Genomic DNA, 16818 nt, shown 5'->3' with positions numbered 1-16818 from the left:
TAGGCCAGGATGCAGACATTGATATAGGGTGGACTTTACTAACGTAGTTTTTGACATCTAGATGTGTAATACTTATGACATGATGTTGTGTAATGGTGACACTGTCTGTGGAAGAGAATGATGCTGTGAAGAAGAATTTCCCTAAAGAGACAATAAAGTCATCAGTAACACAGGTATATCTGTAGCAATAGCCAACAATACATTGTATGGATCAAAATTATACATTTCTCTTTTATGACAAAAATCATTAGGATATTAAGATCATGTTCCATGAAGATATTTAGTACATTTCCTACCGTAAATATATCAAAACTTATATAACTTACTGTATAACTTACTATATAACAAAACTTACTGTAGTTCTAGACTAAATATCATCATGATCTTACTGTAGTTCCAGACTAAATATCATCATGATCTTACTGTAGTTCCAGACTAAATATCAACATGATCTTACTGTAGTTCTAGACTAAATATCAACATGATCTTACTGTAGTTCCAGACTAAATATCTACATGATCTTACTGTAGTTCTAGACTAAATATCAACATGATCTTACTGTAGTTCCAGACTAAATATCTACATGATCTTACTGTAGTTCTAGACTAAATATCTACATGATCTTACTGTAGTTAGACTAAATATCAACATGATCTTACTGTAGTTCTAGATTAAATATCTACATGATCTTACTGTAGTTCTAGACTAAATATCTACATGATCTTACTGTAGTTCCAGACTAAATATCTACATGATCTTACTGTAGTTCCAGACTAAATATCATCATGATCTTACTGTAGTTCTAGACTAAATATCTACATGATCTTACTGTAGTTAGACTAAATATCAACATGATCTTACTGTAGTTCTAGACTAAATATCAACATGATCTTACTGTAGATCTAGACTAAATATCAACATGATCTTACTGTAGTTCTAGACTAAATATCAACATGATCTTACTGTAGCTCTAGACTAAATATCTACATGGTCTCACTGTCGTTCTAGACTAAATATCAACATGATCTTACTGTAGTTCTAGACTAAATATCAACATGATCTTACTGCAGTTCTAGACTAAATATCATCATGATCTTACTGTAGTTCTAGACTAAATATCTACATGATCTTACTGTAGTTCTAGACTAAATATCAACATGATCTTACTGTAGTTCTAGACTAAATATCTACATGATCTTACTGTAGTTCTAGACTAAATATCATCATGTATTTACTCATCTCGCCCGCACTAAAACACATTCAGTGTTCCTCAAAATCAATAAAAACAGACAAATACAAACTCAGAATATTATACAAACCTGCAATAATTAAATGTTAAATAAGACAAATATCATTTATGTATTTAATCCCATTTTATTAACCAATGCTGAATAGTGTTGATCTTTCTTCTCCTGCTTCATATTCTTCATGTGATTAGTTTGAGTGGCGGCCTCTACTGTACAGACCTGCATCTACATCTCCTTCAGTCTGAGGCACATTCACTTCACTTTTGGTGTGAAATGGCTTTTATATTTGTACCAGAAGAACTTTTTATATTAAAAACAAAAACGCAAGCCCAGCTCAGATTTTAAAAGTAACTTTCCCCAACACTGCTGCTGAAGCTGAGAGTGTCTGAACCAATCACACAAGACTCTGATCGGACGAGCCAATCAGCTGCTTTGATTAGGATTGACACAGATTAAACACCTGCTGCTCACCTTGAGCTGGGGGCTGTTCCATAAAAGACGCTAAGAAAAGTGGGGATTAAAGTCCAAAACCTGACTTGAAATAACCTAACAAATCAATCGGGACTAAAGCGGTTCCATAAACGACAATTCAAGTTCACGCAATCTGACTAATGCTATCCAGGTTCAGTGAGTCAGGATAATGTGACGTACACGCTTATTCTGAAGCAGCCCTTAATGTCGATCATGGATCAAATCGATCCACCATAGCAAACAGCGAATATTTGTGCTGTTTAACGCATTTGAAACATTGTGTTTTCCTCAGTGCATAACTGATACATCACAGGTATATTTTTTACATCTGTAAATGTCAGAAAGCCATGCAAATATATCCATTTAGCCACTGCTCGAACTGAAGGGGGGCTGGGGGGATCCGGGACCCCCCATAAGGGTCCCTCAGACATTCTTATTTGAGTAAAAATGATAATGACAAATGTGATTAAATTCAAGCAATGGATATGGTAAATTAAATTTCGTGAATTATTTACAATAATTTATATTAAGTTTGTTTATGTGCTAGTTGTCATGTCTCTTTAAATTTTAAACGCCCCGCCCCACATCTAAAGACCGCTAAGCGCAGGACATCGTTGACATGACTGCTTGATTGGCGCCGCTCCGTCAAGCTAACTTCAGCTAAAAAAAAAGCACTCGCAGTCGGGAAGAGGAAGCTTCTTACTGACTTTTTTGAGGGGTAATTTTCTCTCTATATCTTTCCACTATATTTATCAACTCCATGTCTTTTGTATTCCTTGCATAAATTATTATTAGGCCTGGTTCTGGGGTGCTAGAGATCTCGATGAAGATGAGTGACAGCTTTTTAGTGATTATAAAGGGAGTGCTCGTTGTGCGGTTTCTGTGCTATATATAATCCATTCAGAATTGTATAAAACTTGTTTTTCATGCTGCTAAAACCAACGGCCACATACACGCTGCAAAGTTTCGGGAATTACATCGGCATATAAATGCGGGATTCACTCTTGAAATAGCTATGATTGACATATTGATAGCCATAGTAAGTTCCTGAATAAAGCAGACTTTTGGACAGAAATGGTTGAATAGTCTGCTGACTGACAGACTCACTCATAACAGTCCACGCCGCCACCTACTGACGTAACTATGTCAACTGCACTGAAATCATTGAACGTACACTACTGTTCAAAAGTCATTTCTGTTCACCAAGCCTCCATTGATTTGATCCAAAATACAGTAAAAACACTAATATCATGAAATATTATTACAATTTAAAATAATAATACAATAGTAAACTATTTTCAGCATCATTACTCCAGTCTTCAGTGCCTGTACTGTTTACTTCTGTTGTTTTTTACTGCTGTACTAGAGACACTACTTTGTAAATGAATTCTTGAAGAGTTTCGTTGTGTGTGAGTGCTGTGATTGCAGATAAAGCCAACACTCTCTCTCTCTTACGCTTTCATACACCTACTTCCCCGTCACTCCTAGAATAAAAGGGAACGTAACACACACGATCTTCAGAAATCATTCTAATATGCTGATTTGCTGCTCAAGAAACATTTCTCATTATTATTATCAATGTTGAAAACAGTTATGTACAATTTCTTTTTCTGGATTCTGTGATGAATAGAAAGTTCAAAAAGAACAACATTTATCAGAATAGATATAATTTGTAACATTATACACTATCGTTCAAAAGTTTGGGTTTTTGGGTGGAAATAAATGAAAGAAATTAATACTTTTATTCAGAAAGGATGCATAAATTGATCAAAAGGGACAGTAAAGATTTAAAATGTTACAAAAGATTATATTTAAGATAAATGCTGTTCTTTTGAACTTTCTACTCAAAGAACTGGTTTCAACATTGATAATAATAAGAAATGTCTGAGCAGCAAATCAGCATATTAAAATGATTTCTGAAGGATCATGATCATGATGTGAAAATAGAAAAATATAGAAAACAGCTGTTTCACATTCTCACAATATTAATGTTTTTACTTTAAAAAAATACAAATAAATAAATATATATACTACATTTCACTGCTGGTTATACTCGGTATAATTGTGTATGTGACAAATAAAAACTCTTGAATATATACAGGTGCATCTCAATAAATTAGAATGTTGTGGAAAAGTTCATTTATTTCAGTAATTCAACTCAAATTGTGAAACTCGTGTATTAAATAAATTCAGTGCACACAGACTGAAGTAGTTTAAGTCTTTGGTTCTTTTAATTGTGATTTAGTCTCACATTTAACAAAAACCCACCAATTCACTCTCAACAAATTAGAATATGGTGACATGCCAATCAGCGAATCAACTCAAAACACCTGCAAAGGTTTCCTGAACCTTCAAAATGGTCTCTCAGTTTGGTTCACTAGGCTACACAATCATGGGGAAGACTGCTGATCTGACAGTTGTCCAGAAGACAATCACTGACACCCTTCACAAGGAGGGTAACCCACAAACATTCATTGCCAAAGAAGCTGGCTGTTCACAGAGTGCTGTATCCAAGCATGTTAACAGAAAGTTGAGTGGAAGGAAAAAGTGTGGAAGAAAAAAATGCACAACCAACCGAGAGAACCGCAGCCTTATGAGGATTGTCAAGCAAAATCGATTCAAGAATTTGGGTTAACTTCACAAGGAATGGACTGGGGTCAAGGCATCAAGAGCCACCACACAGACGTGTCAAGGAATTTGGCTACAGTTGTCATATTCCTCTTGTTAAGCCACTCCTGAACCACAGACAACGTCAGAGGCGTCTTACCTGGGCTAAGGAGAAGAACTGGACTGTTGCCCAGTGGTCCAAAGTCTTCTTTTCAGATGAGAGCAAGTTTTGTATTTGGAAACCAAGGTCCTAGAGTCGGGAGGAAGGGTGGAGAAGCTCATAGCCCAAGTTGCATGAAGTCCAGTGTGAAGTTTCCACAGTCAGAGATGATTTGGGGTGCCATGTCATCTGCTGGTGTTGGTCCATTGTGTTTTTTGAAAACCAAAGTCACTGCACCCGTTTACCAAGACATTTTGGAGCACTTCATTAAGTGCTTTTTAAAGATTCTGGTTTCATTTTCCAGCAGGATTTGTCACCTGCCCACACTGCCAAAAGCACCAAAAGTTGGTTAAATGACCATGGTGTTGGTGTGCTTAACTGGCCAGCAAACTCGCCTGACCTGAACCCTATAGAGAATCTATGGGATATTGTGAAGAGGAAGATGAGAAATGAGACCAAAAAATGCAGATGAGCTGAAGGGCTATCAAAGCAGATGAGCTATCAAAGCAACCTGGGCTTCCATACCACCTGAGCAGTGCCACAGGCTGATCGCTTCCATGCCACCTGAGCAGTGCCACAGGCTGATCGCTTCCATGCCACCTGAGCAGTGCCACAGGCTGATCGCTTCCATACCACCTGAGCAGTGCCACAAGCTGATCGCTTCCATACCACCTGAGCAGTGCCACAGGCTGATCGCTTCCATGCCACCTGAGCAGTGCCACAGGCTGATCGCTTCCATGCCACCTGAGCAGTGCCACAGGCTGATCGCTTCCATACCACCTGAGCAGTGCCACAAGCTGATCGCTTCCATACCACCTGAGCAGTGCCACAGGCTGATCGCTTCCATGCCACCTGAGCAGTGCCACAAGCTGATCGCTTCCATACCACCTGAGCAGTGCCACAGGCTGATCGCTTCCATGCCACCTGAGCAGTGCCACAGGCTGATCGCTTCCATGCCACCTGAGCAGTGCCACAAGCTGATCGCTTCCATACCACCTGAGCAGTGCCACAGGCTGATCGCTTCCATGCCACCTGAGCAGTGCCACAGGCTGATCGCTTCCATACCACCTGAGCAGTGCCACAAGCTGATCGCTTCCATACCACCTGAGCAGTGCCACAGGCTGATCGCTTCCATGCCACCTGAGCAGTGCCACAAGCTGATCGCTTCCATACCACCTGAGCAGTGCCACAGGCTGATCGCTTCCATGCCACCTGAGCAGTGCCACAGGCTGATCGCTTCCATACCACCTGAGCAGTGCCACAAGCTGATCGCTTCCATACCACCTGAGCAGTGCCACAGGCTGATCGATTCCATGCCACCTGAGCAGTGCCACAGGCTGATCGCTTCCATGCCACCTGAGCAGTGCCACAGGCTGATCGCTTCCATGCCACGCCGAATTGAGTCAGTAATTAAAGCAAAAGGAGCCCCTACCAAGTATTGAGTACATACACAGTAAATGAACATACTTCCCAGAAAGCCAACAATTCACTAAAAATGATTTTTTTTTATTGGTCTTATGAAGTATTCTAATTTGTTGAGAGAGTGAATTGGTGGGTTTTTGTTAAATGTGAGCCTAAATCATCACAATTAAAAGAACCAAAGACTTAAACTACTTCAGTCTGTGTGCATTGAATTTATTTAATACACGAGTTTCACAATTTGAGTTGAATTACTGAAATAAATGAACTTTTCCACAACATTCTAATTTATTGAGATGCACCTGTACAGTATATTGGTTTATGTCTTCACCCACTGGTTCCTGAAATTAGATTGAGAGCTGTTATGGATAAATGAGTTGACTTTTGAGAATCTCCTGGACATGCCTACGTTAAACTTATAAACTTATAAAGACTATATCCTGTTTGCCCAGTTGTCTTGCACTCTTTGAATAATACTTAATCTCATCTCTATAGTATCCTTTTGCTACTGTTTAAGTAATAAAAAGGTCCAGAGTTACGGACTGCTCCTTTATCACTGCTTTCTGAAACATTATGAAATAATTATTCCTGTGCCACTGCTGAATTTGAATACCATTCAGTGTGTCTGAAAGCCATCTGAATATTTTCTACAGTTTTTGAGAAATTTCAATGTATTTTTATGTCACATGCTTTTACAGATCTTCAAGTGCCTTATATGTAGTCCCCTGGTATATTTGCCATAGTTGCCCTTTTGGGTCTGCTGCTTTGTCACCCTCGAAATCCAGTATTACTTGGAGTAAGCATTTTAAAAGAAGAATAGTAGCTTATTTCTCTTTGTTATGCAACATTAAATAGTATATAGTTATGCATATTATGATCAAATATATTGTTTATTTTGTATAAATTGTATATTGCGAGACTAACCCCCACCAAAAAAAAAAAGTCTGATGGTGGGGACCCCCCATAAGACTTGATTCAATTCGAGCACTGCATTTAGCTGTCAGGAGTGGGCGGGGCTTCTGCGAGAGAACGAGCGCTGCGGCGCGCATGCGCGCTACACAGACGGAGCAGAATAGAATACTAGCGCAAGAATTCTGAATAAAATATACATTCTGCTAAAATATTTGTTGTTGGACATTAAATGTGACACATAGAATTTTACTACATAAGTGTATTTTTATGATAGCAGCAACTGTTAATCACTAGCTCAAATGAGTTAAATGTGTGTTCCTCTTATCAGTTAAAATGTACTCTGATTTCTATTATAAATTTACATTTTTAATTCAGTGATTTTAACTTTTGATTGTGTTTTTATGCTTTAATGCTTTAAAGAGACATTTTAGATTGTAATGTTTTAATGTTCTAATAACCATAAAAGGTACAGCTGTCATAAATTCAGAGAGAAAGGCTGCATGGCTAACTGCTGATCAACTTCTGATTTAACTGTTAAAATGGCATTCGCCTACATTTTGGGCACAATACATTAAATACAGTTGGTTGTAGCCTATTTTTTATTTATTTGATTAAGGTGTATTTTCTGTATATTATTTTTGGACCGATAATAAATGAAACTGGCTGTATGTGAGAGAGTCAGTGGTAATATGATGCGTTGCTATTGGTCAGAGCTAGAGGAGCTCAGCTTAGCCTGACAGTTAGCCTGCTCCGGACCAGGTTAGCTTGCCAGCATAAGTTACCACGGTGACTGAGCTTGAGCTATGGTAATCTTGCTTTCAGAAACCAAATCAAGTGAAAATAAGTCAGAATTACTGAAATAAGCCTGGCTTATTTGGTAAACTTGTTTTATGAAACAGGCCCCTGGTCTCTGTGCCACAAACACTCAACAGATCACAATCATTCTTCATTCACATGATATAATATACTGTCATTTACAGGAGAAATCAGCACATCAGGTCTTTTCAAGCCTCTGTCGCTCATCTCAATAGATGACAATAATTCATTCACAGTTTTTAATAACTTTGTACCAATACTTGAAAACAAACAAAAGTATTTTCTGAGAATCTGTAGCACTTTATAATAAACTGTTCAGCTGTTCTGTATTACTGTAAAGAATACTCTTCAAACAGAGAACAGGTTTGAACACAAACCGCTAGAAACCCGTTAAAAACCGATCGAAGCGAGACAGACTGAATCAGACTGATCATCAGATACAGTGTGTGTGTGTGTGTGTGTGTGTGTGTGATGTCAGCAGAGATAATCGCCATTCCTCTGTGCGCGCTCCCGCTGTCTCTCAGAACGCGCGCTTGACGTCATCTGGGTGACGTCAGGGGAATAATAATGTGGTACATTAAAAATAGCTTAAAATATGCAAAAACTGTCCGCATTTCATAAAACGCATTCATACAAAAAGATATTCGTTAGTTCTATAAATGTAGTCTTTTGATGCTTCGTAGGGTATTTAACAATCTGTATTTATCTGATTTGCTGTTGTAGAAAAAAATAAACAAACACATTCCGCACATTAATTTAATGACTACACATACACACGTATGTATGTACGTACATATATATATATATATATATATTTATTAATTTATTTATACATTCAAACAACGACACTGGCGCAGAAGTATCTGTAGAGCTGTAATGAGAAGCAGCGGAGCTTCAGTGCCGCTCGATGGATGTTATTGTTATGATTGTTATTGTTATTGTTGTGACTGGATGTGATGCTGCTGCCCTCTGTGTGCGGATCTCATGAAATCACGTTCATCAGCACAGACATGGCGTTTGGACGGTCATCGCGTCTGTTCAACTGAAGCTTTATGATTCCGCTCGAGTTTGGGAAGAAAAACACAGCAAGATGCCGCAGAATTTGCTGGGCTCCGTGGTGGGGCTCCTCTGCACAGGGGCGTGTTTGGTTGAGGTAAGCCGGCGGCGCGGCCTCTGAGGCGGCGAGCGCTGAACTCGAGCTCGGGGATCAGCGCGGCGCTAGGCCTCGATAAACAAATAAAGCCATAAAACCAGCATAGTGTAGCAATGCTTAAAAATACCTTATATCCGTTCGCTCTGGATGTTTAAAATCTGTGTAAATATTTAACATTTTAAAAATCACAGATTCAGGAAATGATAAGATTCGAGACAAACAGTTGTTTATTACTGGTTTGTAGCTCAGTGTTTGTGATTGTGTGAGTCTGTGGAGTGTTGTGTGTGTTTGTGGAGTGTTTTAGTGAGTCTGTGGAGTGTTGTGTGTGTCTGTGGAGTGTTTTAGTGAGTCTGTGGAGTGTTTTAGTAAGTCTGTGGAGTGTTTTAGTGAGTCTGTGGAGTGTTGTGTGTGTCTGTGGAGTGTTTTAGTGAGTCTGTGGAGTGTTTTAGTAAGTCTGTGGAGTGTTGTGTGTCAGTGGAGTGTTTTAGTGAGGCTGTGGAGTGTGTGTGTCTGTGGAGTGTTTTAGTGAGTCTGTGGAGTGTTGTGTGTGTCTGTGGAGTGTTGTGTGTGTCTGTGGAGTGTTTTAGTGAGTCTGTGGAGTGTTTTAGTGAGTCTGTGGAGTGTTTTAGTGAGTCTGTGGAGTGTTTTAGTGAGTCTGTGGAGTGTTTTAGTGAGTCTGTGGAGTGTTGTGTGAGCCTGTGGAGTGTTGTGTGAGCCTGTGGAGTGTTGTGTGAGCCTGTGGAGTGTTGTGTGAGCCTGTGGAGTGTTTTAGTGAGTCTGTGGAGTGTTGTGTGAGTCTGTGGAGTGTTGTGTGAGCCTGTGGAGTGTTGTGTGAGCCTGTGGAGTGTTGTGTGAGCCTGTGGAGTGTTGTGTGAGCCTGTGGAGTGTTGTGTGAGCCTGTGGAGTGTTGTGTGAGCCTGTGGAGTGTTGTGTGAGCCTGTGGAGTGTTTTAGTGAGCCTGTGGAGTGTTTTAGTGAGCCTGTGGAGTGTTTTAGTGAGTCTGTGGAGTGTTTTAGTGAGTCTGTGGAGTGTTGTGTGAGCCTGGAGTGTTGTGTGAGCCTGGAGTGTTGTGTGAGCCTGTGGAGTGTTTTAGTGAGTCTGTGGAGTGTTTTAGTGAGTCTGTGGAGTGTTTTAGTGAGTCTGTGGAGTGTTGTGTGAGTCTGTGGAGTGTTGTGTGAGTCTGTGGAGTGTTTTAGTGAGTCTGTGGAGTGTTGTGTGTGTGTCTTAGTCTGTGGAGTGTTGTGTGTGTCTGTGGAGTGTTGTGTGAGTCTGTGGAGTGTTTTAGTGAGTCTGTGGAGTGTTTTAGTGAGTCTGTGGAGTGTTGTGTGTGTGTCTTAGTCTGTGGAGTGTTTTAGTGAGTCTGTGGAGTGTTGTGTGTGTGTCTTAGTCTGTGGAGTGTTGTGTGTGTCTGTGGAGTGTTGTGTGTGTCTGTGGAGTGTTTTAGTGAGTCTGGAGTGTTGTGTGAGTCTGTGGAGTGTTGTGTGAGTCTGTGGAGTGTTGTGTGAGTCTGTGGAGTGTTGTGTGAGTCTGTGGAGTGTTTTAGTGAGTCTGGAGTGTTGTGTGAGTCTGTGGAGTGTTGTGTGAGTCTGTGGAGTGTTGTGTGAGTCTGTGGAGTGTTGTGTGTGTCTGTGGAGTGTTTTAGTGAGTCTGGAGTGTTGTGTGAGTCTGTGGAGTGTTGTGTGAGTCTGTGGAGTGTTGTGTGTGTCTGTGGAGTGTTTTAGTGAGTCTGGAGTGTTTTAGTGAGTCTGTGGAGTGTTTTAGTGAGTCTGGAGTGTTGTGTGTTTGTAAGGTTAGCTTTGACTCCCAATGACTGCGTTTAAATAAGATAAAAGATCCAGCGCCCATCATAGTTCACTAGCAGATAAATAAAGACTCCCCTGTACAACAGCATCTTACTGTTTATATTTACTCAAATTATATTTGAGGGCTCACTTTAATTAATCCCTTAACCATGGTTTTACTACAAATAAAACCTAAGAGCTATGGTTACTATAGTTAAATCATGGTAACCACAATGGTCTTGCTACACTAATACTCATACATCAGGCTGTCAGGAAGCTGAACTCCCTCCCGTCCCTGACCCCCCTCCCCTCTTCTTACCCCATACAACACTGAACTCTGACACTATCAGACCCCCCCCCCCCCCCCCAGCTCCCCACACCCCCAGGACCAGCCACCTACTTACAAACTGTGACCAGCACCTCTCACTTGTGCAGCATTGGACTGATCACTACCTCATCCAGCATTGACTGCAAACTACCTCCTCGGATAGTCTGATAAAAAGACTGTTCTCCTGTCAATTTAACAGACTGACAAGCTCTTTTTGCACTACACACATATCTGCACAGTTTATTTAACTGGTTTGCACTCCATCTATTCTGCCATGTGCCTTATGTCACTTTATCTTTTTTATTTTTCTACAATGTCCTCAGATTGATAAGCTCTTTTTGCACTACAAATATATCTGCACAGTTTTGGTTTTATTTATCTGCCATGCGCCTTATGCCACTTTATCTATTTCTTTATTTTTTTTTCTACAATGTCCTTACTTGTATAGCTATAGAGTTGTATGTACATATGTTTAAACTGTATTATCTGTATTTGAACGTGTTTAATGTTAACTGTTTGCACCAAGGGTCTGAGGGTAACGCAATTTCAATTCTCTGTATGTATGTGCCGTACATGTGGAAGAATTGACAATAAAGCAGACTTGACTTGACTAATCATAGATTAACCATGGTATTTGTAGTAAAACTGTGGTTATACAAATAGTAATAAATGTGCCAGAAACATGGTTACTACACTTTTAATATAATAAAACCATGGTTAATTTTCGTAAGGGATATTATATGTAATGGTTTATATTTATTGACTGATTGGTTTCAGCTTTACTTGCATTATTTTGTCCTGATATAATATGTGAATTTCGGCACAGAAATCAGATTTTAGCAGCGAGTCTGGTCTTCAGATGATGAATTTGTCTTTGTGCTGGTGATGAAGGAGTGTTTACTGTCAGACACAAACGCTGATGTGAAGCCTGGAGTGCGCTCGATGAAGAGCTCAGATCTGTGCTGCTGTCTTTCACTCAATGCTTGTGTTTGTTTGACAGGCGAAGGAGTTTTGTTTCGGTGTGAACAATGAACAGTACCGCTGTGAGATGGGCTACTGCTGCGGAGAGACCGAGTGCTGCACTTACTATTACGAGCTCTGGTGTAAGCACACACACAATTCAATTCAATATTGCTTTATTGGCATGACTGTAAAAAATACAATATTGCCAAAGCTTGAAATATAATAACAATGAAAAATATCAAAATAACAATAAAAACATTAACAATATAAACTTAAACATTAACAAATAAGTATTTCATACCACAGTGTTTAACAAACACACACAGGCTGAGGGTCACTGTGGTAGACAGTAGGGAAACACACTGAGGTCAGACATAATACACACATTACACACATTCACCTGCTGTCTCTCAGACTGTGGCACACACACACACACACACACACACACATCTCGCAGCCAGTGCTGCTGTCTGTCCCTCTCCTAGTATTATCTTTATTTGTTCCTCTTCAGTCATGGCTGTAAAGTTCTTTATGATGTTTGTGAATTTGTTGATGTATGTCTCTCACACACACACACTCTCTCTCTCACACACACACACACTCTCTCTCTCTCACACACACACACACACACACACACTCTCTCTCTCTCTCTCTCACACACACTCACACTCACTCACACACACACACACAAGGAATAAATGGAAATTTATATTTTGTCTAAAGAAAATTAAGCTTGTTTTAGGAACATTAAGATAATGTTGCATTGTGACATCTGTATGAAAACCTCATTTCTGTAAATACTTGGGATGCACCGAAATGAAAATTCTTGGCCGAAGCAGAACCTGAACAAAAAGAAACACTGGATGGAAGGCAGAACAATGTTTTTCACATTTTTTCCCATGCATTTTGCCAATTAAGATTCATTGTAATGATTCGTTGATGTATTTTGCCTCATTACGAATTTGGGAAGATGTTTGTCGCACGTATCTCATTGCCACACGCCTTGAAAAATTAATCAAATGTTACTGATTAACTGACGAGAAACACTGTTTCAGCGCAGATTCTCCTGGCTAACGAGCAGAGAGCGCCGGGAGCTCGTCATCGCTGTCAGAATACTGTATTTGAAAACATAATATTCTGCAGTTTATTTACTGATTGTTTAAAGCCATTTCGTGATTTCAATCATCACACAGTAACCAGCAACATCCTCCCTTCCTCTTCTCCTCAGAGACATGCCACGCAGCGCTAATCAGTCTCTCTGTCGGTGTAATGTAAGGATTTTTGTGTCTTTCTCGGACAGTTTTAAACGCTTCCACACTGACGATGTGTTCGCTGCATTAGTGTGCGCCTCTGTTTGATCGCGTCTCATCATTGTTCGGTACAATTTATTCGGTCTTTTGGCTTAGTCGAATTTGGTTAGCTGAATAATTTCGGTTGCTGAACATGCGGTGCATCCCTAGTAAATAATGAAACGCATTTGAGCTGAAATGGATTAATCAACAGTTTATTTGTTGTTATCAGTTATTTGTATTAAACACTCAATGGAGTTACTGTAAGTCAGAAGCTGGTGTGACTCTGGAAGTGATTCGCCGTGATATCACATGATCACACGACTGATCCTCAGCAGCGTGGCTGCGCAGGAGGATGATGATGATGATGATGGTGTGTGTGGCAGGGTTCTGGCTGGTCTGGACCCTCATCATCATGCTGAGCTGCTGCTGTGCGTACAGACACCGGCGAGTGAAGATGCGTCTGCAGCAGGAGCAGAGACAGAGAGAGATCAGTCTGATGGCGTATCAGGGTGCCTCCAGCACCTTCATCACTCCTCCTCCTCCTCCTCTCAACCTGCGTGAGTACCGCCTCCACACTAGTGACAAAATTGTGTTATTGTGTTGATGTTCACATGTCCTCAGCTAAATATTAACTTCAGTCCATATGACTCCAAAGCTGCCGTTATTCACAGTGAACAAACGGGAATGATGTTTGATAGTCATGTGACATCAGAGGAGTCATGTGACGGAGTGTTATGGTGCTTTGATGTTTTTGTTTGAGCTTGGCATTCAAAAGAAATCTCTGTTCAGAAGAGCCTAATTGTGTTCAGTGCAGTCCATCAGTCCTGCTTAAGACTGACCGGTTCACTGCATTCGTTCCAGCCGGTCAGTCATCCGTCTGTGGTTTGGGTGGAGCTCTGACCGTGTGTCTATCACCTACAGGCTTCTGGATGGACTGTAAGCTGCCCGACTACGAGGAGGTGATGGCTCACCCGCCCACGCCTCCTCCACCCTACTCTCCTCCAGAGCCGGAGCCGCTGGGGCCCCAGCAGACTCAGCAGGAGCGCGAGGAGCCCAGCGGCCGCTGCAGACACGTAACCAGAGACTCCGGCATTGAGGTGTGTGTGTGCCAGCTGGACGAGGGCTCGGGGCCCGAGGAGGAGGCTCTGTGTCAGGGGCCCGCCGGGTGTGATCAGGAGTGAGAGACTGTGCTCCTGAGCAGCGTAACGCCTCGAGTGCGTCTCTGACTGCGCCGTGTGTCCGTTTCTCAGCATCCCTCTTGCATCCGTCTGAACCATTGATACACACCACGGTTTGATTCTCACAGCTGCACTGAGACCTCAGCCCGGAGACACAGACACACACACACACACACAGGGTGGCACTTGTAGTTTATGTTTGTGCTGAGCGCTGATAGAGCAGATAAACACAGTCAGCTGATTGTCTCGTGTCTCATCATGGCCTTACCCGTTTCACTCGGCTCCCGTGTGTGTGTGTGTGTGAGCAGTCACATGACTCACGTCTATGATTAGTGTTAATTAGTGAAGCATAGATGTGATCAGATGTGTGTCGTAGAGGCTGATAGCGTCTGATCAGACCGCAGACTGACGTTCACCTGCATTAAGGGCTAAAATCATGATCACAATGTTTCCGGTTGGTTTTCTGGTTTGTTTTTTCTGTTGCACTGAAGGATGGCGTCATCCTCGAAATTCTTGGACTCCAGCCCAATTCCCACAACGTTTACAGACTCTGTGCCTTTCCCAGTGGAGATCCAGACTAACTAACTAACTAGGCTATGCAAAAACCCAGGACTCTGTTATGAGCTGCAGTAACGAGCAATACTTGACTCCTTCCCTGTGTAATCAGAGTGAATGCATTCACTTTCTCTCTTCACCGTCTGTCCACGAGTGAAAGTCATGACCTGTGTTTCTCTACTAACTCTGTTCTGGATTCATCAGCGTTCTCCGGCGTCTCCGATGATTGCGTTTCGCTGGTGCTCTGAAACATGAAGCCTTTGACATCGAGCAGCTCCAAGTCTGTTGTCAAATGTGTGATTAATAAAAAAGTTGTTTAATATCGAGCCAAATCAAAGCGCAAACCAGTTCTTCTATAAGCACGTCGAGCTGTTTAATTCATATTCATTTATAATAATAGTGCTCCGCTGCAGTGTGTACCGTATTTACTTGACTCTTCTGACGGTCCGTGAGCGTTTCTGATGATGATGATGATTTCTGCTAAACGCAGCTGATGTGGAGATGCTCACAGACCTACAGACTGGTTTGTATTTGTGTGCCGTTTCTACTGTCAGCTCTTTAGCAAGACGTCTGCTGTGTCTCTATAGTCATTTGTATTTTATTTTTGTAATAAAATAATAAACCAGCTTTGGCACTGAGCTGTTCGTCTGTTTCTGATGTTCATCTGCTCACATCATTATGTTTGCCCTAGACAATTTACTGGTTGTTTTGATGATGACTATCATTATTATTATTATTATTATTAATAATAATACGTTTTCATCCGCACCGTAGGAGATCTGTGGGTTCTTGACCAGGAGAGCTCACTGAAGAACTGCTGCTGTGTGAGGCTGATAATCACTTGTTCTCCTCATTCGTGGCACCACATGCAGTTTTATGATGATTGGTCTACAATTAAAGATATCCTTAAGGGTATAAACATGGAATAAAACAATTTTCAGTTGTGTTGATATTCAAACCCTTTGAGAGGTCATACTAGTATATTTGTACTCAGCTGATTGCGTCATAAGTTAAAATGCTGCAAATCTAATAGATGTCAGGAGATCTGATCGGTGCATTGTTTACGTTTACATTTAGTCATTTAACAGATGCTTTTATCCAAAGCCACATACTAATGAGGACATTAGAAGCAATCAAAACCAACAAAAGAGCAACAACATGCAAGTGCTATAACAAGTCTAGGTTAGCCTAACGCAGCACACGTAGAAAGGTTTGTGTTTTTTTTTTTTTTTTGTTGGTTTAAAAAAAACAAAACGAGTAGACAGAATATAGAAAAAGAAACCTAGTGTTTTTATTTTTATATAAGAAACAAGTAGATAGAATAGAAAAAAGAAAGCTACTGTTTTACTAACACTAAAAAGAAAAGCTAGCAATTAAAGAATAAATATGCAATTGATAGAGGATCAAATGTGTGCAGATTTTTTTTTAAATAAAAAGACAGATAAAATTAGAATAGAGAGTGCTAGAGGGTCAAATAAAGATGGAAGAGATGTGTTTTTAGCCGATTCTTGAAGATGGCTAAGGATTCAGCTGCTGGGATTGAGTTGGGCAGGCCATTCCACCAGATGGGAACAGTTAATGAAAAAGTCTGTGAAAGTGATTTTGTGCCTCTTTGGGATGCACTATAATGCGTCGTTCACTTGTAGAACGCAAGCAAGAGGCACAGAAGTCTGAAGTAATGAATTTAGGTAAAGGGAGCCAGTGGTGGTTCTGTAGGCAAACATTAATGCCTTGAGTTTAATGCGAGCAGCTATTGGTAGCCAGTGCAGATTGATGAACAGAGGCGTGATGTGCATTCTTTTCAGCTCATTAAAGCAATCTTGCAGCGGCATTTTGGATCAATTGTAGAGGTTTAATAGAATTGGCTGGAAGACCTGTTAAGAGAGCATTGCAATAGTCCAGTCTGGACAGAACAAGAGCCTGAACAAGGAGTTGT

The 16818-nt window shown here is 40.7% G+C and overlaps 1 protein-coding gene across 2 annotated transcripts; it reads left to right on the top strand.

Moving 5' to 3' along the window:
- The first annotated feature begins 2301 nt into the window (after positions 1 to 2301).
- Positions 2302 to 15526, top strand: LOC306871348 (WW domain-binding protein 1-like). 2 transcript variants are annotated; one of them, XM_079419191.1, is made up of 5 exons: positions 8150 to 8204; positions 8636 to 8785; positions 11895 to 11997; positions 13533 to 13706; positions 14071 to 15526. In XM_079419191.1, exons 2-5 carry the CDS (start codon positions 8723 to 8725, stop codon positions 14328 to 14330), a joined length of 600 nt encoding a protein of 199 aa, XP_079275317.1. In that variant the 5' UTR covers positions 8150 to 8204; positions 8636 to 8722; the 3' UTR covers positions 14331 to 15526. The 2 variants fall into 2 exon arrangements, with proteins under 2 accessions (XP_079275318.1, XP_079275317.1); XM_079419192.1 differs by lacking the exons at positions 8150 to 8204; positions 8636 to 8785 and adding an exon at positions 2302 to 2436.
- The last annotated feature ends 1292 nt before the right edge of the window (positions 15527 to 16818 follow it).

The sequence above is a fragment of the Barbus barbus genome, assembly GCF_936440315.1.
Source record: "Barbus barbus genome assembly, chromosome: 6".
In the NCBI taxonomy this organism is placed as follows: domain Eukaryota; kingdom Metazoa; phylum Chordata; class Actinopteri; order Cypriniformes; family Cyprinidae; genus Barbus; species Barbus barbus.
Note: the sequence above shows the minus strand (reverse complement) of the source record. Positions and strands in the feature narration are given on the sequence as shown.